General features: G+C 43.0%; 2 protein-coding genes across 3 annotated transcripts; one reads left to right on the forward strand and one right to left on the reverse strand.

Annotated features, from left to right (window-relative positions):
- Positions 1 to 6,862: 6,862 nt before the first annotated feature.
- hlfb (HLF transcription factor, PAR bZIP family member b) lies at positions 6,863 to 14,376 on the forward strand. Of its 2 annotated transcripts, none has more exons than XM_061705624.1 (4): positions 6,863 to 7,068; positions 8,056 to 8,343; positions 10,661 to 10,875; positions 11,664 to 14,376. In XM_061705624.1, exons 1-4 carry the CDS (start codon positions 6,951 to 6,953, stop codon positions 11,880 to 11,882), a joined length of 840 nt encoding a protein of 279 aa, XP_061561608.1. In that variant the 5' UTR covers positions 6,863 to 6,950; the 3' UTR covers positions 11,883 to 14,376. The 2 variants fall into 2 exon arrangements, with proteins under 2 accessions (XP_061561608.1, XP_061561609.1); XM_061705625.1 differs by having other exon boundaries at positions 11,667 to 14,376.
- A 5,008-nt stretch (positions 14,377 to 19,384) lies between these two features.
- On the reverse strand, positions 19,385 to 24,059 carry si:ch73-256g18.2 (small integral membrane protein 36). Its single transcript, XM_061705633.1, has 2 exons — positions 23,505 to 24,059; positions 19,385 to 21,722 (listed from the first exon to the last, which is right to left on the reverse strand). Exon 1 carries the CDS (start codon positions 23,884 to 23,886, stop codon positions 23,581 to 23,583), a length of 306 nt encoding a protein of 101 aa, XP_061561617.1. The 5' UTR covers positions 23,887 to 24,059; the 3' UTR covers positions 19,385 to 21,722; positions 23,505 to 23,580.
- Positions 24,060 to 24,575: the final 516 nt, after the last annotated feature.

The following is a 24,575-nucleotide window of genomic DNA, read 5'->3' on the forward strand; positions in this document are numbered from 1 at the left end:
TTGTGATTATTAGTGTCATGCTTTTGGTTGGTTTTTGTGTTACATATTTTTTGGTCATGTTTGTAGTTTTTGTGACAATTTGTGTCACATTTTTGGTAGGTTTTTAGTGTTTTTGTAAGATTTTTGGGGACTTTTGACAATTTGTGTCGCATTTCTGATGGCATTTTAGTGTTTTTGATTTGAAAACATTTTTTTTTCTTTTGTAACAATATGTGTCATGCTTTTATCACTTTTTTCACTTAAATTTTTTTCCTACAGTTTTGTTACAGTTAAGTGTTTGGTGACAATTTGTCATATTTTTGGGGGGTTTTTCGTGTTTTGTTTTTTCATTTTTGGGGTGACAATTTTTCACATATTTGGTTGGCTTTTCGTGTTTTTAAAATTTTACTTTTTTACTTTTTTGCAATTTTTATTACAATTTGGTGTTTTTGTTAAATTTTTTGGTCAATTGGTGTTTTTTGTAACAGTTTGGTTCATGGTTCACAATGTGGTTTACTGTATTCATTTTTTGTCATCTTTTATTTTTTAAACTGTTTTGTCACTTTTAGTTTTTGTGTAATATTTTTCTTTTTTATAAAATGTTCTTTTTTTTTTTTGGGGGGGGTGTTTTCAGGACATTTCGTCCCTTTGTTGCGTTTTATTTTTTTGTGTTCTGTTATTGTAGTTTGTGTTTTTGTTATATTTTTATTGTTTTGGTTTGTCATTTTGGTTCATTTTGTCATTGTTTTACTGTTTTGTCTGTTTTTTGTCTTTTGTTGTGACATTTCTTAGCATTTGTTACTTGTTTCCTTTTTAGTTTGTTTATTTTCTAACCTGTCCTGTTCAGCTGCATGGCCTCGCAGAATGGTGGCTCTGTACGTCTTTTGTGCTGGAACAGTTTTGCTGTGCAGCAGGGGAGTTTGAAATACTCCCTCTGCTTGTTTATTTATGTATTTACTTATTTATTTATGTATTTATTTCTTTAAATTATTATTCTGGTGTTTCTTGAAAATGCAGCCGGACAGAAAAGGGGGTTTAGGGGAGGTACAGAAGGGACGAGGGGAATAGATTTTAATCGTACTTTGTTACTTGTTTTAGATTTGTTGCATTTTGTCATATTGTTTTATTAGTCTGTTTTACACACACACACACACACGGAAAGCTGGAGGACCCATGCAGTAAATTTCTTTTGCGGTCTTTTGTGTCTATGAGGTTGCTGTGAAAGTTGTTTTCCAATCAGGTTTGTCTTTGTCAATGTAAAACATGTCAATAAAGTTTGTCTTCTCTGACGTCTTCTCACTGATTGTGTCATTTTTTTGGGGTCAAATCGTTTTGTTTTTTGTTACATTTGGTTGTCTTTTTGTTGCAAATTTTTAATTACATTTTGCAAAACATCAATTGCCGATTTTCTGACGTTATGGCGCAAAAGGGCGGCACGGCGGACGACTGGTTCGAGCGTCCGCCTCCCAGTTCTGAGGACCGGGGTTCAATCCCCGGCCCCGCCCGTGTGGAGTTTGCATGTTGTCCCCGTGCCTGCGTGGCTTTTCACCGGGCACTCCGCTTTCCTCCCACAACTCAAAAACATGCACGTGAGGTTAATTGAAGACTCTAAATTGCCCGTAGGTGTGAATGTGAGTGCGAATGGTCGGTTGTGTTTGTTTGTTTGTATGTGCCCTGCGATGATTGGCTGACGACCGGTTCAGGGTGTACCGATGATAGCTGGGACCAGGCTCCGGCATGCCCGCGACCCGTGTGAGGAGAAGCGGCACAGAAAATGGATGGATGGATGAATATAAATATATATAACCTAACCTACAGATTGTTTGATGAGTAAGATAATGGTTAGTTGTGTCTTTTATAGTTGAGGTTTTTGTAGGTGTGGTTATGCGTTGTGGTCCCAATGTCGTCACTCTTCGCCCGCCGACGCTCGGCCTCGAGGTGCCGAAAGTCGGTCGCCGAAATGGATCTCGACACTTGGTTGGCACTTTGCATTGTGGGCCTCGCAAAAGAGCTTCTTCATCATCATCGTCATCTTCATCAGCTTTGTTGTTGGAGCGGCGGCGGCGGCGACGAGCGAGCTCGGCTTCCGCTTTGAGGAGAGAAAAACCCTTTTTTGCTCATCCGACACCAGCACAAGCGCAGAGAAAACGCGCAGATGTTCAATCTGGCCAGAATCATAATGACACGTTGACATCGATGCATTATCGGCTCATGACAATCATAATAATAATGGTGATGATTATAATAATGACATCATTACTGGGGGTTCATGATCTTACTCTTTGTGGCATTTTCATTGGACAATGAAATGAAAGCAGCAGTAATAGATGTTTTTATGTTTTTCTCCTTTGTTAATATTTGTATCTTTTTGTCTGTCGTGTGTGGGGTTTTTTGGGGGTTGCATTTTTGGGCATGCTTTAATTTTTTCTTAAATGTATTTGTCTTTTTGTTACGTATTGTTTCGTCTTATTTGTTTGTCTGTCTTTTCTAGGTTTTTGTTGTATTATTTAGTATGTGTTCATTGTTGGTTCTTTCTGTCCTTGTTTTTCTTTTCCAACGTCATTTTTTAACTTTCTATACGTCTTTTAGCAAAATGTTTCACTGTTTTTGTCTTTTTTGTTTTGGTTGGTTTTTGTTCCTTTTTAGGTTTTTGTTGAAAGATTTCGTCTTTGGTAAATTTTTGTTCTTTCTGTCACATTTTGGTCTTTTTTTAAAAAAACAAAAAAAAAACTTTTTAGTTCAATTGTGTTCTTTTTGTTTTTTTGTGTCTTTTTGTTGCATTTGTTGAGCAATGACGATATGGTTGTACATACTGTGTTGTATTCTACAGTATGAATGTATGAATATTTGTGACAGGCTGCTTTCTTTTCGTTTTTTTTCGAAAGTGTGTCAAGGGTTCCAGTAAGGATCCTTGAGGCACACCTGATTGAATTGAATCCATTCAGTCATAGTCAATGCTGACTGATTTTTCCTCCAGGGCAGTGCAGCTGCGAAATGTGTCAAAGTTGTGTGTGTGTGTGTGTACTGTAGTGTGAAAGTACAGTAACACAAGCTGACACTCGATGCATTGCCCTCCATGCGTCCTCATGGATACAATGATCCAATTGGGACCCACATGCTCATCGCTAATGGCTAGCGTTAGTTCTCTTAAGACCATATTTGATTTTTTTAAACGGGCAGTAGGGCCAGGTCATTTGTAGATGAGGCTAAAAAAAAACAAAAAATGTGTACATGAAATGATTAAAATAGTTAAAAGGATGTATTCACATTTTAATGTTTTTTAATTTAATTATAATAAAGTAACACATGATTTAACGTAAATAAAAAGGTGTTGAATGTGTGTTTTAATTGTGTTCCTTAGAGTAAATCAATTACCAATAATATAATAGGTGCTTGTATTTTTTTAGTAAAGGTTAATTTGACAATATTTTTATTTTCCTTAAAAAACAATCATAAAGGTTTTCATTGTATTATTTATAATAAATTCGCAGTATCTCAAAATAAATTTCAAAAAATGAAAGTTTGACTATTCGATTAATTATACATGCACAAATTCAATATTTCACTTGTATTTTTTGGTGCCATAAATCAGTTGTTAGTTTATTTTAGTCATAATATTAAGAAGAGAATTCTTTCTCATGTTTACATCTATTATTGTCGATTAAGTTTGTAAAATTAAACCAAATAATGAATACAATTAATGGAACTTGTTACCAATGTACTTAAGTCCTTTGATTGCCTTATTTACAATAAAGTAGCCAGTTGAATATATCATTGTTTTTTAAAGTTAGTTTATTTGACTAAATTGCTCCATCACTTAAGTCCATTTTAAATGTGTGTCTTTTTCCCCCCGGTGTTTTTTGATGTAACGTGTGCGCGCGCGCGCGCGTGTGTGTGTGTGTGTGTGCGCGCGCGCGCGGCAGTTCTTCCTTACGGCTGGGAGGAGGCGTACACGGATCACGGCGTCAAATACTTCATCGAGTACGTACGTACGCTTCTTTGCTTTTGGGACTTTCTAAGGCCCGTCCGTCGTCACGGCAACCCCTTCCGGACGCTCCCAACGTCCCACGCGCCGACTTTGGGGGCTTCTTTTCGAACGCCATCTCCCTGCCTTTTTTGTCAGTCACACGACGCAGACCACCTCGTGGAGCTCACCGATGACGACGATGACGCCGCCGCCGCCGCCCTCGGAGGCCGCCGACGGCGAGCGCGAGACCGAAATGTAGAAGAAGAAGAGGGAGGAGCTTCCTGTTACTATGGAGACCAATTGCACGTGAGTATGTTTCCCCCCCCCCCCCCCCCCCCCCCACTGTTTTAGTATTCTTTGTCTTTTTGTTCAATGTTTATTTTTGTCCATTTTTGTCACATTTTCTTCTTTTTTTTTTTTACATATTTTGTGCATTTTTTTCCTCTGTGTTTTTTGTTTTTTTTTTTGGTCTGTTGCCTTTTTGGTCTTCTTGCAATGTTTTGACTTTTTTTAATTGCTCATTTTGTACTCTTTGTTAATTTATCTTTTTTGTAATTTTTGTGGTCAGTTTTTTCTAGAACAAGAAGAAAAAAACTGCTTGTCGTTGCTATGGAAACTAATATGTACTGTAAGTATGATTACGAACTAAGGAAAAAAGTCTGAAGACATTAAAAATAAAGGTCTTTCCTAATAATCTCGATACTCACGCTTGATCATTTAACTCGCACGCACACACTGTTCTGGTACGGTTTGTCATACAGACCAATGTGTGTGTGTGCTGCCGACCGATCAGACTGATTTGTACTTTTCCTCCCAAAGTAAGCAAATAAAAGATCATCTGTAATAATCTGATGACTCCACTACACACGGGGTCGGGCGGTGTACGCGTGTGCGCGCGCAGTTATTTATAGGAAGTGCGCGACGGCTGCAGTTGGAAGGCTGAGAAAATACACAACACACAAACATGAACCAACAAATATGTATTTGCAAAGATCGACACACTCGCATGAACACATCAATATTGTCAAACTATTACACACAAATGAGACATTCTAAATCCATTTTGTTCGACGGCAGTTTGCGTGCTAAACGCTAACACGGTGCTAACGCCAGCGTCGAGAGGCGTCGGCGTGAGCGGCTGCGGTTACGTAACGCGGGAATAATCCAAATGAAACCGCATCGAATAAATTGCTACCAAATGAAAGACTAGAAAGTCGAACGGCACCGAATGAAACAATAACCTGATGAAATGCTAACACATTAAACATCAAATTCAATGACAGTAACAACAAATAATAGACCACGAGCAAATGAAGTGCCGTCAAATAAATGCTTCCAAAGAAAACGCCAGAAAAAAGAAACATCAAACGAATGAAACCGCATCAAATCAAATGCTAGCAAATGGAATGCCACCAATGAAAACACCAAATAAAAGCACACTAAATACAATTCTACCAACTGAAACGCTACCAAATGCAACCAGGCCGAATGAAACGCTACCAAATGAAGTGCTGAACAAATCAAACATTTTCACACGCGGTCCACGTGTTCTTGCCTCTCGGCTCGGCGTACGCAGACGCGTGCCCGGCCGACCTTTGCCCTGAGGCCTTCGTCCCGTTTGGCCCGCTGGCTACTTTCTCCTACTCGCGTCGTGAAGAGCGACGCGACGTCGCCGTAGCAACGGTTGCCGGGTAGACTTTGCGACGGTCGCCGGAACCTCGCGCCGCGTGAGCGGCTTCTTCCCCTCGTGTGTTCTTCAGACTCGTGAGCACTAAATGAGCCACTTTCACTCATTCAAACGTCACCAACATCTGATGCTCAATGCACAGTACATTTTCCTTTAAATTCGAATTTTTATTTGTATTATTTGTATTACTATCATCTATGTTTCAAGTTGCACCATCTGAGTTGTGAATGTTTCTTCCCAACAATGGCAATAAACCGATTCTGATTCTGACTCTTGTTTTGCACATGCGGTTCAACGTGACAATGGGGCCGTGTTGGGGGAGGTGGGGCGGGGTGGGGATGTGCGTGCGCGCCGCGCGCGCAGGTTGACTCTGGCCTCTGATTGGTTGAAAGTAGGTCAAGCCGGCCCACTCATGTGACCCAGCATTCTTGTGTGGTGTCAAAGGAAAACGTCATTAAAAGTCTGATCGTGATCTTTTGAGGGCCGAATGTGCTTTCCACGTCAAAGGGAACAAAAATGGACTTTAAAAAAAAAAGGCCGAAAAAGAATCCCAACTTCCGATGCTAAAGTAGTAAAAACACCTGCAACCATTTACCAGAAGAAAATACACAATAGAAGCGTTGCATTCAACTAAAAGGCTTTTGTATGTTTTCATTCGTGTCACCCGATTTGTTTTCTTTTCTTTTTTTATAAGTACGTTTAATATTTATCATGGGGAGAAATGAGCAGAAAACCTTTCGATGCAATTCTATTCAAATTGAATTGAAATAAGCAAAAAATGGTAACTCCAAATTTGAGCAAAAGACCCTGTCATTGATTGAAATATAACTTCAATATAAAGTCAATGACAATGAGGAGAAAGTTTTAATCCAAATGTATTTCAAGACAGAAAGGCTGCGATGACTTTAAAGTGACTAAATACTAAGTTGCATCGATCCATTCTGTTTTCAGCGTCCAAGTTGTTGTTTTGCTTTGTTTTTTTTGACTTCTGACAGCGGCAGTGAGCGATTCGCCTTTTTTGGACTCGAACAATCTGCGCGATGGATTCCGAGATTCCTTTCCCGCTCGTTGGTGGCGAAAGCAACTTTCCATTTCCGACCAACCCGGAAGTGCTCCGTTCGGACGCGCGAGTCCCTGATTCCATTTGGAAGAGTCGATCCGGAGCGAGTCGGTTCGCTCGCTTCGTCCGCGACGTGCTCGCCGCCCCTTGGTCGTGCGCGCGCCCGGCCACGCTCGCCCCCGTTCGGTTCGCGAGACGCAAGCGGACACACCGAAACGCTTCGCGCTCGTCTCCGCGTTCGGTTTTGCGGGTTGCGGATGGAAGAGATGTCCCGAGAGCACGCCAGCGCGACTTTCGTGCCCGCCGTCGCCGCGCACGGAGTCCTCAAGTCTCTGCTGGAGAACCCGGTCCAGCTCCCCAGCAGGCACAATGACGGTAAAAGCGAAGTGGCGCATTGAGTTGGAGACGTTCCATCCATCTGGCTTTTCCTCGCGAGGGTCGCGTCGAAGCGCGTTTTTGTCGGCACCGTTTTCGTTTTGAAGAAGTGCGTTTCTTGCGGGGAAACGCATGTCACGCACTTGCTTTATTAGGAAGATTATCATCACACAACTTTGGTGTCATGTGATGGACGCCCATGACACCAAAGCCGCAACGGTGACTTTCATCAAGTTTGGCACATTAACAGCACTTCGACTTGATTTCGGAATAGAACGTTTTGTGGAAGTGATGAAATGAGCTTGTTTTGCGACATCACAGTCACGCTCACGCTAATTCCTTATCATGACACCAAAGATGTTGACAGCAAGTTTTCCATTTTTGTGTCGCTTTCCGGCCAAACATCAACAACTTCGTGTTGGCAAATAGGACTTGTTGTAACTATTCCCTATGCTCACGTTTGATCGTAACTCATGCTGATATTATAGTAGTCTTCCTGAAATGAACTTTCAGCAGTGGTTGTCAAACGTTTGACGCCAAGTATCACCTTCAAAAAAAGTACTTAGCGCTCCTCTCCAAGGGCCGCCATCATAACGACATTCAAATGCAGCAACGTAACAGGCAGAAGTTTCTCTTTTTTAAAGAGGAGGTTTTTTTCATTCCTAAAAAAAAAAAAAAAAAAAGCATATCAAACATCATAGCATTATGTACACGTGGAATGAAATGCAGGGGGAAATTCGACGTCATCGTTTGATTCAAAAGTATCCCAAGTTTTCAAAGATGAAATTAGAAAGTTGAAGTACGACCGAAGTGCACTTGGGTGATTCTTTCACGTACCACTAGATGGGGCCCGTGTACCGCCACGATAGTAGCTAACCCTAATATGAACTATTGCTTATACTCATCAATAAGCTCAATAAAGCTGCAATCAATTGCTAAGCCATGGGCGCCGTGTTGTTTACGACAAAGTGTTGTGTGCGGGCGCAGCGCCGGTCAAGGATCCCGACAAAGAGAAGAAGCTGGACGAGGACTGCGGCGCCCCCCGGTCGGCCTTCCTGGGGCCCACGCTGTGGGACAAGACGCTGCCCTACGACGGCGACAACTTCCAGCTGGAGTACATGGACCTGGAGGAGTTCCTGTCCGAGAACGGCATCCCGTCCAGCCCCGCCCGGCACGCCGCGCCGCCGCCCTCTATGATGCACCTCAGCGGCCACGCTTGCGCCTCCGTTCAAGCCGCGTCGCCCGGTCGTCTGCCCAGGAACCCCGACGGGCCAGGTACGTTTGCATGCCAGTTGGGCGGCTGTTTGCGCTGAAAGGACCTGCAGCAAAAAGTTCCCGCTTGCTTGTTAGTCTGCCTTTGAAGATGTTGTTCTTTGGCTTTTTCTCTTTGCTTTGTTGCTTTGCTCTGATTTCAAAAGCATCCTGGCAACAGAGCCCGCGTGACCATGGTTAGCGCACTTCCAGCCTCGCAGCAATAACATAATCAACCCGATGTTTGTGAAATCAAGAAAAAAAAACAACAAGAACAAGAGTCTCGTCACAGTTTACGAAAGTGCAAAGTAGCGATAAATAGACGCGGCGAGCGCACATCTACCTCAAGTCGGGACGTGAGTCGGTGGGCTGAAGGCTTTGAAGAACTGTACCGGACACGCCTTCCTAGTCTGGAGACCGAGGCGGTTCTCCTCCGGGATGGATGAGATGCGCCCGGAGTTCCTGAAGGCTCCGGATGTGGTGGGGCTGTCCCGGTTGGCGCGCCTCTGCGACATCGCGTGGACGTTGGGGACAGCGCCTCTGGATTGCCAGACCGGAGTGGTCGGGTGCGTTCCAACTACCGGGGGATCACACTCCTCAGCCTATTCAGGGTTGCCGGAGAGGAGGGACGGTCGGCAAGCCGAATCTCAGATCCGGGAGGAGCAGTGAGGTTTTCGTCCTGGCCGTGGAACAGTGGACCGGCTCTACACCCTCGGCAGGCTCCTCGAGGGTGCGTGGGAGTTGGCCCAACCGGTCTACATGTGGTTTGTGGACTTGGAGAAAGGGTTTGACCGTGTCCCTCGGGGAGTCCTGTGGGGGGTGGGGGGGGGGGGCACTCGAGGAACATTGGGTACTGGAACCCGTGTTCAGTCCCGTACAACCAGTGCCAGATTTTGCTCCGCAATAAGTCGGATTGGTTTCAAGTGAAGGTCGGAATCTGCCAAGGTTGAACTCAGTCACCGATTCTGTTCATTGCCTTTATAGACGGAATTTCTAGGTGCAGCCGAGGTGTCGAGGGGGTCCGCTTTGGTGACTTCAGCATTGCGTCTCTGCTTTTTGCAGATGATGTGGTTCTAAAGATGGCGGTGATCTCAAACTCTCACTGGAGCGTCTCCAAATCTGAGGTCATGGTCCTCAGTCAGAAAAGGCTGGCGTGCCCTCTCGGGGTCGAGGAATAGTTCCTGCCCCAAGTGGAGAAGCTCAAGTATCTCAGGGTCTTGTTCGTGAGTGAGGGAAGAACAGAGCGGGGGATCCACAGGCGGATCGGCGCGGCGTCTGCAGGCTTGCGGATTCTTGTGTCGAGTCTGTCGTGGTGAAGAAGCAGTCGATCTACGTTCCTACCCTCACCTATGGTCAAGAGCTAGCGGCCGAAATAAGGCCGGAGAGGCTCGGTCGTCCGGGAGGGGCTCAGAGCTCCTCCGCGTCGAGAGGAGCCAGATGAGGTGGCTCGGGCATCTGGTTAGAATGCCTCCCGGACGCCTCCCCGGTGAGGTGTTCCGGGCACGTCCCGCCGGGAGGAGACCCCGGGAACGCCTCCGGGTCTCCCCCCGGAAGAGCTCGACGAAGTGGCTGGCGAGAGGGAAGTCTGGGCTTTTCCCCGCTTAAGCAGCTGCCGCCCCCGCGACTCCACCTCGGAAAAGCGGAAGAAAATGGATGGATACGTCGGCCACCTTTTTTTCAAATCTGAACGAGTAACCTGGAAAGTGGGTCCTCTCCGGCAACCCTGAATAGGCTGAGGAGCGAGGCTGAAGGCAAACACAAACATCCTCGTCATCCGCATCCTGCTGCAAACTTGGAAGCTTTTCCTCCGCACGTTGACTCAGAACAACTTTGAACAACTTTATGCCGACCACAAACACAAAAGAAGAAAAAAGCCGCCGCCGTTTTCGTTGGTTTAAACTGGTTTCAGGACAAGGCAGATTTGAACTGGTTTAAACAGGAGGCGAGTTTCAACTGACGGAAGCTTTAAACAAGTTTCAAGTGTTGACAGGCTTAAACAGGTCGAAGCACAAGGCAGGTTGAAACTGGTTTCAATCGAAGGGTTAGGCTAAAAGTCAAAGCAGGTCAACGTTCGCCCCGTCGGTCGGGCTCATAAATCCCCCTCAGCCGACCCGAGGCAGGTTTTATGCTTCTTACTTTTGTTACGATGTGTTCTTAAAAGAAACACTTTCCGTCTATCACCGCCTGCTGGCCGCAGTCTGTCACTGCCACACTTGCTGAAGCTAGTTCAGTTCCACATTTGAGAAAATCTGATGACTGTACACATCAATCAGACAAATGGCAATAAAGGTTCGTTATAAATATTTACAAAGGTCGCCACGTTCGTCTTGCTGTTCTTCAGGCCTCCCGAACTTCAGAAGCACTCCGAACCCGATTGACCCGGACACCGTCCAGGTTCCGGTGGGCTACGAGCCGGACCCGGCCGACCTGGCGCTGTCCAGCGTTCCGGGCCGGGAAACGTTCGACCCGCGCAAACGCAAGTTCACGGCCGAGGAGCTGAAACCTCAGCCCATGATCAAGAAGGCTCGCAAGGTCTTCATCCCCGAGGACCGGAAGGTAATTTGGAGCCGGTACTCGTTACGCTCCGCTGTCGCCTGATCGGTCCACTTCGAATGGGTTCGAAGAGACGAATCGGGTTTAAACCGGTTTGACGTGAAGGCGGGTTTTAAACGAGCAGGTGTAAACGGGTTCAAACGGGAGATAGTTTTGAACAGATGGCGGACTTAGACAGGTGCAGAAAGGTTTAAAGTGATTTAAAGTGAGGGCGGTTTTAAACAGGAGACGATTTACACTGGTTTTAATAGAATGCAGCTTGAAACACCTGGAAGGCCTAAACAGATTTCAACTGAATGCAGGTTTGAACAAGTGAAGGCGGGTGGAAACTGAAAGTAGGTCCACAACCCCAATTCCAATGAAGTTGGGATGTTGTGTTAAACATAAATCAAAACAGAATACAATGATTTGCAAATCATCTTCAACCTATATTTCATTGAATACACGACAAAGACAAAAGATATTTCATGCTCAAACTGATCAACTGGATTGTTTTGAGCACATAATCATGAACTTCGAATTTGACGGTTGCAACAGGTTCCCCAAAAAATCATTGTATTCTGTTTTGATTTATGTTGAACACAACGTGGCAACTTAATTGGACTTGGGGTTGTCATCGGAAGGCCGGTCGAAACAGGTTTCGGCCGAAGGCAGGCCCAAATAGGCGGAAGGCCGGAAAATCATTTTGAACAACTCCGAACTGGGTCGAAGGCAGGTGTCGAGAGAAGGTTTTGAAAACGTCACGGCTCGTCGTCGTGGGAGGTAACGTCGCTTCTGTCGTTGCCTTTGAGCAGGACGACAGATACTGGGCCCGGCGCAGGAAGAACAACGTGGCGGCCAAGCGCTCGCGTGACGCCCGGCGCCTGAAGGAAAACCAGATCGCCATCCGGGCCGGCTTCCTGGAGAAGGAGAACCTGGCGCTCAGGCAGGAAGTGGGCGAGCTGCGCAAGGAGCTCGGACGCACCAAGAACGTCCTGGCCGAGTACGAGGCCCAACACGGACACCTGTGAGGGCCGACGCATAACGCGCGCGCGCAATACACGCCTACAAACACACACATGCACACACGCACACAAGCCCACTCTGCGGTCCTATCGGCTCAACACGCTCACAGGTGAAGCAGCGAATGGCGCGAAGGCCCTCTCGGAATGGCTGTTTATGAATAACTCGCCCTTTCGGGGGCCTCGACGTGGCCAAAAACTCACCCACTTTGGCAAACGGGTAAATGCTGGGAACCCTACAATCACTCACTAGCGCCCCCCTGGAGAAATTGAAAATATAGCCCCTGACGCCGGTTTTACCCATCAACACGAAACATGGACACGTCTATCGAAAAAGGTCTCAAGGACTCGTTCCCCAAATGAAACGGAAAGTCAACCATTTTGGTTTGAAGTAGCCATTTTGCACTCATACATTTCACTTGGACCTTTTGAGAAAAAAAAAAAAAAAAGAAATTCAGCCGCCGACACCAGTTTGACCAATCAACACGAAATTGGGTGGACATGTCTTACGGTGACACGACGCACGAAAAAGTCTCTAGGCCCCAAATTGAACAGGAACTTGGCCATTTTGCATTCAGACGCGCCACCTGAGCGCGAGACAACAAAATCTGGATTTGTTTGACCGATCAAAACTAAATTGGGTGGACATGTAATGCGCAAAAAAGTCTCCAGGACCTATGCTGAAAATTGTCATAAAGTCAGCCATTTTGGCCAAATTCTTTGACTTCCTCCCTTGTCAGCGCTTGGTTCCGCCTTACGCAAGGCGAGTCATTCGGAGTTCCCAGCATGCACCTGTGCACGCGGCACATGTACGTAACATGCACGTCGCTGCCTTCTGACATTTGCTTTTTTGTCTTTTACCATCTTATTTTGTACCGCAAACTGGTATATATAGATGAGTGCCGAAAATCCCCAAGCAAGGGAGATTTCAATCCACAAATCAAACGATTCTGGAACATTCCAGACTTTGTTTTTCATATTTTCAAAGCTGAGCCGCAGTGAAAAGGACAAAATGAACCCAAAGAGCAAATATATTACACACACTGTATATAGTACACACGCACACACACATATAATACAATAAGAAGGAGTAAAATAAACATTTATATATACACGTTTAATATTTTATTTAAAAAATGCTTAATTACAATAAACACATGAGAAGGAATTATTTTACTATTAAAATAAGAATTTTCCATTTTAAAAAAAATCATGCAACCTAACCCTTAAGGAACTATTGTCAACAAAGCAAACATTTTCTTTTTTACCGAATTATTTCAGTCGTTTTCTTGTCGACTGGATGCCATTTGTGAGGTTTTTTTAATGATTGATATGACAAAACCACCAACGTTTATTCTGAATGCGATTAATTATTCGTGCATTATTGGCAAATTTGTACATTTTCTTTGTGCATAGCTCAGTGCTGACATGAATGTAAACTGACATGTATGTGTGTGCGTGTCACACTTTGACTTTCGTACTACAGACCAAAAAACCTTTTCAGTTGAAATGTTGCGATACCTTTTGTTGTACAGCTGTGGATAATTTGTGTGTATTTTTGGATTTGGTTACACAACTTGAAGCACTGCAGTATTGCAATCAATCAAATGAAAAATACATTTGATGACATCACTGTTTATTGCAGGGGATACGTTCCAAACACACCTGCAAAAGGGGAACATTTGCGATATAGAGCTATTGAAAAATATATTTCTTGACCCCCTCAAGCACTTTTGACACATTTAAACGTATTATGGGGTTAGCCTAGCGCCTGTTGTCACACTCGTTGTCAAACGGGAGACTGTCATATAGCATCACTTTGACATAATGAAAAGAATTACTGTAGAAGTGACACACAAAACAAAAGAATTCGACATTGCATGTTTAAAAACCAAAGTGTTCAACCAAACCATATGATTTCATCAAAGTTCACTAGCTTAATGCTAACATAGCAAAAACCGTAGACAGGCTAATGGAAGTTAGCATCAATGTTACGATGATTCTAAACATTCTAACAACCGCTATTTTACACATACAGAGCATCAACACATACAATAATACAGGCATATATTCTACCTGTACTTCACTGTTAACACCATAATACATTGATTGTTTATAAATTGGCCACATAGCGAATGACGACGTTTTGCTGTATCGACCGACCGTCCGTCCGTCCGTCCGTCCGTCCGTCAGGGCGATACATTACACGGGCATTAAGCTAGCAAGTTGCTTTCTGCTGTTTGTATTTGAAAATACCTCAAAAGAATCCAAAAGAAATCAAACAAGAGCACCTGTTGTCTTTATACGCTGAATGATCTTGATATCAATTATAAACTCTTTATTGGCTATATTGGGCCTCTGAATGTAATCACTCGACATCAAGCACTTGTTTTTTTTTTCTTTCTTTCCTTATGGTGTAATTTATCTTTGTGTTCTATCTGATGTTTCTATGCTCATTTCCTTTATTTGCCCTGAATTTTCCCATGCATATGAATTAAAAAAAAACAGAAATACACGTTTTCTTTTTTTGGCTTAGAAGTCATACATGAATCAGCTTTTCAGCATGTTTTCGCAGGATACACAATTAAAGAGTTACTTAAATGTTAATACAATATACAGTAATACAAAGTTGACTTCTGTCGGAGGTGGGAGTTGAAACTCCTTCCAGCAGTGAGGGATGCCGTCTAGCTGAAGGAGTCCTATGGGGCCTTTTTGCCCTGTGGGACTCCTGAAGCGGGCTGATGGCACCGGCCAAGCGGAATGCAGCTTTGGTGGTCGCTGAAGCAAAAACTCAGGTATGGGAGGAGTTCGTCGAGGCCACGGAGAAAGACTTCCGGACGGCTTCGAGGAAATTCGGGTCCACCGTCCGGCGTCTCAGGAGGGGGAAGCAGTGCACCGTCAACTGTGTATCGTGGGGTCGGGACGCCGCTGACCTCGAGTCGGGACGACGTGAGTCGGTGGGGAGAATACTTCGAAGACCTCAATTCCAACGACACGCCTTCCCATGAGGATGCAGAGTCTGGGGTCTCTGAGGCGGGCTCTCCTATCTCTGGGGTTGAGGTCACCAACCTGGTGGTTCAAAAGCTCCTCGGTGGCAAGGACCCGGGGGTGGATGAGAGTCGCCCGGAGTTCCTAAAGGCTCTGAATGTTGTGGGGCTGTCCCAGTTAACACGCCTCTGCAACATCGCGTGGACATCGAGGACAGTGCCAGTGGATTGGCAGACTGGGGTGGTGGTCCCCCTCTTTAAGAAGGGGGGACCGGACGGAGGGTGTGTTCCAACTACAGGGGGATCACACTCCTCAGCCTCCCTGGTAAGGTCTATTCAGGGGTGCTGGAGAGGAGGGTCCGTCGGGAAGTCGAATCTCAGATCCAGGAGGAGCAGTGTGGTTTTCGTCCTGGCCTTGAAACAGTGGACCAGCTCTACACCCTCGGCAGGGTCCTCGAGGGTGCGTAGGATTTCGTCCAACCAGTCTACATGAGTTTTGTGGACTTGGGGAAGGCGTTCAACCGTGTCACTTGGGGGGTGCTTCGGGAGTATTGGGTACGGACCCCCTGATACAGGCTGTTCGGTCCCTGTACGACCGGAGTCAGGGTTTGGTCCGCATTGTCGACAGTAAGTAGGACTCGTTCAAGGTGATGGTTGGACTCCGCCAAGGCTGCCCTTTGTCACCGATTCTGTTCATAACTTTTATGGAAGGAATTTCTAGGCGCAGTCGAGGCGTAGAGGGGGTCCGGTTTGATGGCCTCAGTATTGCATCTCTGCTTTTTGCAGATGATGTGGTTTTGTTGGCTTCATCAGGCCGTGACCTCCAACTCTCACTGGAGCAGTCGAGTGTGAAGCGGCTGGAATGAGAATCGGCACCTCCAAATTTGAGTCCGTGGTCCTCAGTCGGAGAAGGGCGGCGTGCCCTCTCCGGGTCGGGGATGAGATCCTGCCCCAAGTGGAGGAGTTCAAGTATCTTGGGGTCCTGTTCACGAGCGAGGGAAGAACGGAACGGGAGATCGACAGGCGGATCGGTGCGGCGTCCGCAGTGATGCGGACTTTGTATCGGTCTGTTGTGGTAAAGAAGGAGCTAAGGCGATTTACATTCCTACCCTCACCTTTGGTCAAGAGCTGTGGGTCATGACTGAAAGAACGAGATCCCGGGTACAAGCGGGCGAAATGAGTTTCCTCCGCAGAGAACGGGTGAGAAGCTCGGTCGGATAAGCGGTAGAAAATGGATGGATGGATGAACAAAGTTGACTTTAAATGTAGAGGTGTAACGATTCATTCAATACATCGATGAATCGATTTTAATTCCTACGATCCGGTTGGATCGATCTGTGCTCGGCTAGTTAGCCTTCCGGACGATAATATATAGATTTAGATCGTTTTAAAATGTAATCAATCAATTGTATCGATAACTAGATAACACATTGGATTTACGCACGGCAGACGTGAAATGGAGGCGTGTATGTGTTGTATTTCCGAGAAACATGCTTGCATGCTAATGACGGGCCCATTTTGAGCTCCATGCCTACGGCGACGGTAAGCTAAGGAGGTCAAAGTTCATTCCATGTGAGTGGATGTCAAGAAAACCAAAAGATCAAGCATGCCGGTACATTGTGCTGCATACGGTCAAAGTTACATGCCGTACAATTATGAGATTGTGTAAGTGCAAGTCCAGTTCACATGTAAAAATATAAATGTAAAAATATGTTTTTTTCGAATGTTGTATATTGCTAGAATACGATTTGGTATTGACAAAATAGTAACCCTCGTGAAAACGGTTTGAGAAATGAGCAAGGTATGACTTAATTTCAGTGTCCATGAATTGACTTCTATGGGAAGGTCAACCTTTCCAACATGGCCACTACGAAGGCACGCCAGTGAGCCGGGCTTCTTCTACGACGCTGAATTCTTCTTTGTTTCTTGTCTTCCTCGTATTCTTACATCTAGACATTCCTCTCCGTTAGTGCCCCTAGTGGGTGCACCGAAACACCACAATATGTGTGTTATGTTTTTTTTTTTTTAATAGCACTTTATTGATAAAGACGTCGGCCAGTCTGATGAATGTCAGAGGAGGAGCGAGAAATGATCAATAAGGACGCGTGTGTGTGACCGGTTCGCCCTGCATTGTTGAAGCCTTTCAAGTTCACGAGTTTCGCTGAGCTTAGCTTAGCTCAGTTTAGCTTGCTAGCCGCTAAAATAGGCGCGTTTGTGATCAAGTGATAAATCGTTGTGAATGTGATTCGCGGCCGTCCAAGAAATATTTGTAGCTTTTGGAAGAACGACGGCAGAGTGAGTGCGAGGAGGAACTTTGTGGCACGGAAGAGGAGAAGGAGGGCAAACGTCGACCGCCGGACGCTGTTTTCAAGCCGCACTTCGAGCAGGTTTGGCACTTGTTTACTCGCTCGATGTATTACTAACACCAGTCCTAAAAGCTTTTCGTTTATAGCCAATCAGTAGTTTACTGTTTGGAACGGGGATTGTCACAATTTTGGGCCTCGCAGTCATAATTCGAACACCAATTAAACAAGGAAAAAAACATCCCCAACCAGTAATACCATAGCTGCAATAATATGAATAACAGGAAGTTGGTGTTCTCCTTTGTTTTATTCCCAAATAATACAAGTACATAAGGAAAATCTTCATATTTAACCACCGTAAGTCATTTGACCGGATTTCCTTACAAAAAACAACAAGAATCGAGGAAATTGCACCTGCACGTTGCCAAAACAAATCGTTGCTGACGCCCCTAATTAACTTTAATGGGTTGAGCACGTCCGGTGATGACCACCAGGTGGCAGCAGCTTCACACAAACAGGAAAATCAAAGCGCATTTTCGTCCCAGGATTATTTTGACCTCTCAAAAAGTAATCACAAATAAGTGGAGTAAATAAAAAAAATAAATTTTAACACAACAACATTGTTTTGAAATTTGGAAAAGAATTGTACTGTAAAATAAATGTATACAAATGAATATACAAAGATAAAAAAGTATACTTATAAAAATAGCACTGACAAATATTTTATATTATATTTTAACTGAGACTAATACATTTTACTAATGAATACTTTGTTTCAAATAACATGAATAATTGTAAATAAAAAAATAGGAAATATAGTAGTGTCGTTGAAATGGAAAAAAATATTATTTCATTTAACACGTCACACAATACAATTATATGTTGATGAAAATTATTATTGTAAATTAAATTATGAATAATTACATTGAAAATGTTAAGGATTTTATAATAAATACATCTAATTCAAACCAAAAAATACGTTGAAGTTAAACTAAAAAAATGTAAAATACATTTTTCAAAGGTAATAAAAAAATCTTAAGATGAACAAACGAGTGGTTTGAGAAAAACTACATACAGATAAACATACTATTGGTGGCTATTTTGCTGTAGTAGAGGTAGATTTGTATGCAGCTGGTAGTTGATGGTGTGTGAGTGTGTGTGTGTGTGTGTGTGTGTGTCATGTTGTGCATTGCAAATGTGAGTAATATTACATAAGGTCGTTTTGAGGACATGAGAGCAATATTTTGTAAATCCCCTTTTAGCTTGAAAATCAGCGAACAGCAGCAGGCCCACGAATTAAAACTCCTCCGCTGCTTGCTACTGTTCCACATTTTTCACATTATTACAAGATTATTATAAGAGCTTCACCTTGTCAAGTATTTGCTTTAGCTTGCTAAAGGCTGCTCCAAAGAAGGATCATTTCAATCATTTCAATGCATCTCATGGTCAGTTTAGAAGTTAAATAAAGTAACAAAATAAATAAAATTAAAAAAAAATCAATCAAATCGTTTTAAATTTTAATAAATCAATACAATAATTGTGCTGAAAAGTAAAAAAAAGAAAAAAAATTGTATGAAAAATTTCCTAAAATCAGCATGTCAATAATGTTTGATATTGTGGTAATGGTCAATAATAAATAAAGCATTGTAGCATTGTATATTTAACTAGATTAATGAAATAATTGTATTACAGAGTAAAAAAAAAATGTAATTAAAAATGCCATACAATACATGTTAAAAACATATTGAATAATTAATGGAAAATAAATCATTGTAAAATTAAATACATCAATAAAATAATTTTATCTAAGAGTCAAAAGAAAAAAATGTAAGTCAATATTAAAAAATATAATAAAGTACATGTTACTGAATATATTAAATAACATTTACAATTATTAATTACACATGAAATAAAATGTAATTGTGCCTGGATAAACAAATTTAATATTTGTAAATTAAAATAAATAAAATAACCTAAAATGTAATTGACCTGAGTAAATATATTAAATAATAAAAAACCTTTTCAATTAAAATATATTTGAATTCATTCAAATTTAATCAAAAGTGTCATAAAATGTAATAATAGATATTTAAAATACAAAATAAATGATTGTAAATAAAATATTGTAATTTAATTAACATTTCATAAAATGTAATTATGAATAAACATAATATCGAAATAACATATAATAAAATAAATTGTATGTAGAAAAAAGGTCCAATTTAAGTCAACAAATAAAATTAAATGGTTCAATGATGAATAAATAGAATTTTAGTGTTCTCCTATGCATAGCTCGCTTGACATTAAAGCTCAGATGTAAAATTAATTTCCAAAATAATCAAAGTATTTTGTGATCATCATGGGCCTTTAATTGATTTGCATCATTTTGCCGTGTCAATCGAACATGACAAATACAATCAAACAGTTCATATTAAAAGAAAGTACACGAAATCAAGCGTCCTGAGGCGGGATTACGTGCGCCGTCGTCGTCATCATCATCATCATCATCACCACCGTTGCTGAGGTTTGCGTGTTTGTGGCCCAGCAAAGCTTTACGTAAGCCCCCGGACGCACAAAAAAAGCACAAACACAATTTTAATACGCGCTGCGAATACTTTGCAGGCAGAATGTAATCCACAAACATGGAATATGGACACAGGCAGGCGGATAATTGTGCAATTCCTCTGATGGATGATTGACATGCCGCGCTGGGTTGCTTTACGTAAGAGGATTTGGCGTCGCCGTCGTTGCGCAAAAACAACTTCCTTTTTATCTTTCTTTTGTCCTTTTTTTAGCCTCTTGTCCACCTTATCCCCTTTTTATCTTTTTTTAACTTTTGACTTTTTAGCTGCCGGCACGGGGGGGGGGGGGAGACTGGTTAGAGCGTCTGCCTCGCAGTTCTGAGGACCGGGGTTCAATCCCCGGCCCCGCCTGTGTGGAGTTTGCATGTTCTCCCCGTGCCTGCGTGGCTTTTCTTCGGGCACGCCGGTTTCCTCCCACATTCCAAAAACATAGGTTGATTGAGGACTCTAAATTGAGTCCGATAAATTGCCCGTAGGTGTGAATGTGAGTGCGAATGTCTTGTTTGTTTGTATGTGCTCTGCGATTGGCTGGCGACCAGCTCAGGGTGGTTAGGGTTAGGCCGCCCGCAGATAACTGGGATAGGCTCAAGTGGTAAAAAAAATGGATGGATGGACTTTTTTAGCTTGTTTTACACAGATTAAGCCGCTTTTGATAGCAGGGGGAAAAAAAGAAGAGTTTGTGTTGTTTGTTTGGGGAAAAAACAGCAATGTTGACTGTAGACAAGAAACTGATGTAGGGAAATGTTTGATTAGCTTCAAATAAGTTAGACACACTTGATTAATATTAATTTCAAGCTTGTTTTGTTTGGTTAACTGTTCAACCGAATGTGAAGCTTTCAATAACAGCGAGTGGCTAACTCACATGCGCTGCTTTTAGCTCTTTCCTGCTAACTTCTAGATGGTCTTTCCTCATTTATGACCAATATTCAGACATTCTAGGCTTAGCTTTCCAACTAAGATGTCTAAAATGTCTGTTTTCCCCTCTTTCATCCTCATTTAAACCCAATATTCTGTCAACAAACCTTAACGTACTAGCTAAATTAATATTGAACGTTAGCATCGGATAGCATCACAACAAACAGCTGAGGTGCTGAAACATGGCGAAATGCTATGCTAGTTTTAGCTTTCCAGCGAAAATGGAAAAACTGTTTTTTTTCCCCCCCACCTAACCCTCATTAAAAGTCAATATTCTGTCAAGAAACCTTCACTAGTAGTGGCTAACTCACACATCTTACTTTTAGCTTTCTGGCTAGAATGTTACTTGTAACTTTCTGGCTAAATGTCTAAAATGTTTCAGCATTTTTTTTCCACTTAATCTTCACTTAAACTCAGTACGATGTCAATAAATCTTAACAATGTGCTAGCTCTGTTAATTACAACTGTTAGCATTGGGCTAGCATCAAATCTAACAGCTGAGGCCCTGAAACATGTCCAAATATGGTCACTTCCTGGTCCACTTGCTCGGGTCCAACACAAGCTCAACTCTCATTGGCTGGGCTAACTTAGCCAGCTATGAAGCTTTCATTGGCAGCTCGTGGCTAACTTTCAGTTGCTAGTTTTGCCATTTCTAACTCTGAAATGACAAAACATCTTTTTTTTAAACCCTCATTCTCATTTCAAACCAATGTTCTGTCAAAAATAAGTACAAACAAAAAATAACACATAAAAAAAAATTAATATTCCATCAATAGACTTTTAACAACACGGTAGCTCAATTAACAGCATACGTTAGCATTCGGCTAGCATCACAACAAAGAGCTGATTAGGTGAAAGGTGTCCAAATAGGGTTACTTCCTGGTCCATCACAAGCCAGCAGGAACTCAGCAAGGCCGTCCGACTTCCTTCCTGTGACAAATAGGTCACATGACCCCCCGCCCACCCATCTCCAAAGTGAGGGGGCGGGGTTAGGGAAGAGTTGAATTGGATTGTGGGCGTTGTAGTCTTTATTTTTCCCAGCGGGCTGAGCGAGACAAAAGCCTGCACGAAAACAAAGAAGTAAACAAATAAGTTTCATGAAAACAGTTCCTTTTTGTGGGTAAGAGTCACCAAAATTAGCAACATTAGCCACGTTTGTGCTAGTCAAATCTTTCAAGAGCTACAGAGAGAATAGAGAGAATACATCCAGACGTACTACATGTAGATTTGATGCTGATGCACAGAAAACCGTCACAACTAAGCTGCAATAATTTTAGTCGTCCTTTGCAGAAGATAAAGAATATATGCTTGTGAGTATTTTTATGTTGTCTGTCTGCATTTAAAGTTTTGTAATTACTGTAATGTCGATGCAAGTTTCACTAGTCCGTGTTTGGTGTTTCACTTTTTGTGTTAGCATTATTTTAGCCAACTTTCGTACAAGGCAAAGTAGTAATAATAATAACGATGATAATAATAATAATAGTAGTCAAGCAACAAGACCTCACTGATATTTTTTTTTTTACCCCTGTCACATAATACACAAAAAAGATTATTTCAACAGCTGTGACGATAATTAATCAGATTTCAATGTGATGTTAATCTCGTAATCCGATGAGATGCTCCCGTGTATCGCTTCCTACTTGATGTTCTGCTTGCCCTCTGATTGGCTATTGCAACTGCCAATCAGGATCCAAGTTATAAAGTAATCGTCCTGCTGAAAAATGGGGAGGAGTTTGTTGCGGTACGAACCCCTCAAATCGGTTATTTGAAATGCATTCACTCATTTACTTTCATTTTAATTCATTCATCACGTTAAAGGACTCGTCAGTTAAAAAGTTAACCTTTTTTCAAATGTCTTTTTATTATGTGATTGGTGAATTCAGTTTAATAATAAAAACTCCCAGTGTTGCATCGTCATCGTCACTCGCTGGTCCTGATGTCGCCTCAGTGGCTTTGTTTCCATGGCAACCGCTGTTCTCATCAATGTTAATTTGCACTTTTAGTCTGGCTCCCAACATCATCGCTACGCGAATCCTAAAAGTAGGACGTCGTTAAGTGCAGGGATTAGATGATTATCTCATTTTTAATTAAAACATTATTTGAAAAAAATGCATATTTTATTACATATGTAAATCTGACATTACACCTTGAATAAAGATTTGAATACTTATATGCTCTTTGAACTAAAAGCACATTTTGGGGTGAATTCTGGATAGATATTTGGTGAATAAAAGCATCTTTTCCAGAATGAAAGGTGTAAGATTACAGGAATTGAATTCTATTTTTGAAATTCAATTTGTCAAAATCTGACTTTTTTCCCTCAAACTTTGACTTTGATATCATAAAGCTGCGACTTGTAGAAATATAACTTTATTCTTGTATGATTACGGCCTTTTCTGAGTGTTTTTACACAATCAGCTGCTTATTTGTGTTTTTTCTTTTTGTGTTAATTATTTATGGATTTTGGGGGGCAACCAATCTCCGGTTATTCGTGGGAACCCCCCCGCTTATTTCTCTCTTTTTTTTTTTTTAACTGCTCCTCCTCCTTTTTGCAGATTTCATAATTATAAGGCAGCGTCCATTATTTGCAGATTTTCACTATTGTCCTTCATGAATAGCAGGGCTCCGCTGTATTCTTTATTTTTCTTTATTTTTTTTAGACAATGAAAGTGACTAAAGGTCAACATTATGAGAGTAAATTGGATTTTTTTTTTTTTTTTTTTAATTCACTTTTTCCCCTTATTGAACTTTGATATTTCAAATGAGCTAAGAAAACTATGACTTTTTGGACCCAAAATGTTTGAGAGCGCGGTACTCCAGATTTCAAGCGCGATGTCATCTTACCCGCTTCAATGCGCACCAAGCGGGACGGCGGAAAATGACGGGAGGGTCCCGGGGCCGCTCTGGGTTTTCGTTCCCCTCACACCAGCGTGCTCCTCTTCTCCCGATCTCGGCTCGGGTCGGGCGTCTGCGGCTCGGCCGCGCGGTCGGGCTCGTAACGGGCGGAGGCGGGCGAGTTCTGCATGACCACCAGGCGAATGGGCGACTGGCCGGGGGGCGGCGCGGCGTTGTCGGGGGCGTACTCCTTGGTGGGGTCCTTCCCCCGGCAGTCGTACAGGATGCAGGAGATGAGGAAGACCAGGAGCAGGATGACGTAGCTGGCCACCAGGATGATCAGGTTGAGCGTGACCGGGTCGATCTCCAGGTAGAATTCCATAAAACCCATGCCGACGCTTCATAGCGCGACCCGAGGGTCCGCGGGGGGGAGGCGTCCGGGGCCCTGCGAGACGGCGTTCGGCCAGAGATGAAATGCGAGGGATGATGAGCGCGGGCGGCGACAGCCGGACGGGAATTAAGCCGACCTTCGATGTCGGCGACCAATGGTTAAAGCTGCTCACTTTTAATAACTTAAGCCACGCTCGGACGCTCGCCGCAGGCGCGGTGACGTCCGCAGCTCGTCTCCACTCGTAGGAATTGGAATCGTCGCTATTTGTTCGTTGGTTCGCTGGCAGCTGTTTTCAAGGCATTTTCACAGACCTTTGGAGAGCGCTGCGACAATATAAGTACCCGAGCTAGCAGAAGAAACAGGAGACTCGCTTCTCTCGCCAGGAAAAAAAAGTTAGTTTCTCGCGTTTTCCCTTCTTTCGTCGCCAGCAGTACAACATGGGCTGGTTTCACCAAAACACTTTGGCTGAGCAAAAAGCGGAGAAAATGAGCTTTGGGTGAAAAGAAACATTTCAAGGACAACAGTGACTTTGATGCTCATATTTTTCGCATTTGCGACCCCTCAGAGTCTAAAACAACAAAAACAAGACAGAAATGGATTTCAATGGCAAAACTATCATTTATTTCCGCATTCTGTATACAACTAAAACGCAGCGTGAGCGACGCTGACTCACCGCTTGGTCGAGTTGA

Source organism: Phycodurus eques, chromosome 19 (assembly GCF_024500275.1).
Source record: "Phycodurus eques isolate BA_2022a chromosome 19, UOR_Pequ_1.1, whole genome shotgun sequence".
NCBI classification, from domain to species: domain Eukaryota; kingdom Metazoa; phylum Chordata; class Actinopteri; order Syngnathiformes; family Syngnathidae; genus Phycodurus; species Phycodurus eques.

Bases quoted from the DNA above. Each gene is read 5' to 3' on its own strand.
- hlfb (XM_061705624.1), top strand. From the start codon at position 6,951: ATGGAAGAGATGTCCCGAGAGCACGCCAGCGCGACTTTCGTGCCCGCC. The intron at 7,069-8,055 runs GTAAAAGCGAAG...GTGCGGGCGCAG, and splicing joins CCCCAGCAGGCACAATGACG to CGCCGGTCAAGGATCCCGAC. The intron at 10,876-11,663 runs GTAATTTGGAGC...GTTGCCTTTGAG, and splicing joins TCATCCCCGAGGACCGGAAG to CAGGACGACAGATACTGGGC.
- si:ch73-256g18.2 (XM_061705633.1), bottom strand. From the start codon at position 23,886: ATGGGTTTTATGGAATTCTACCTGGAGATCGACCCGGTCACGCTCAAC.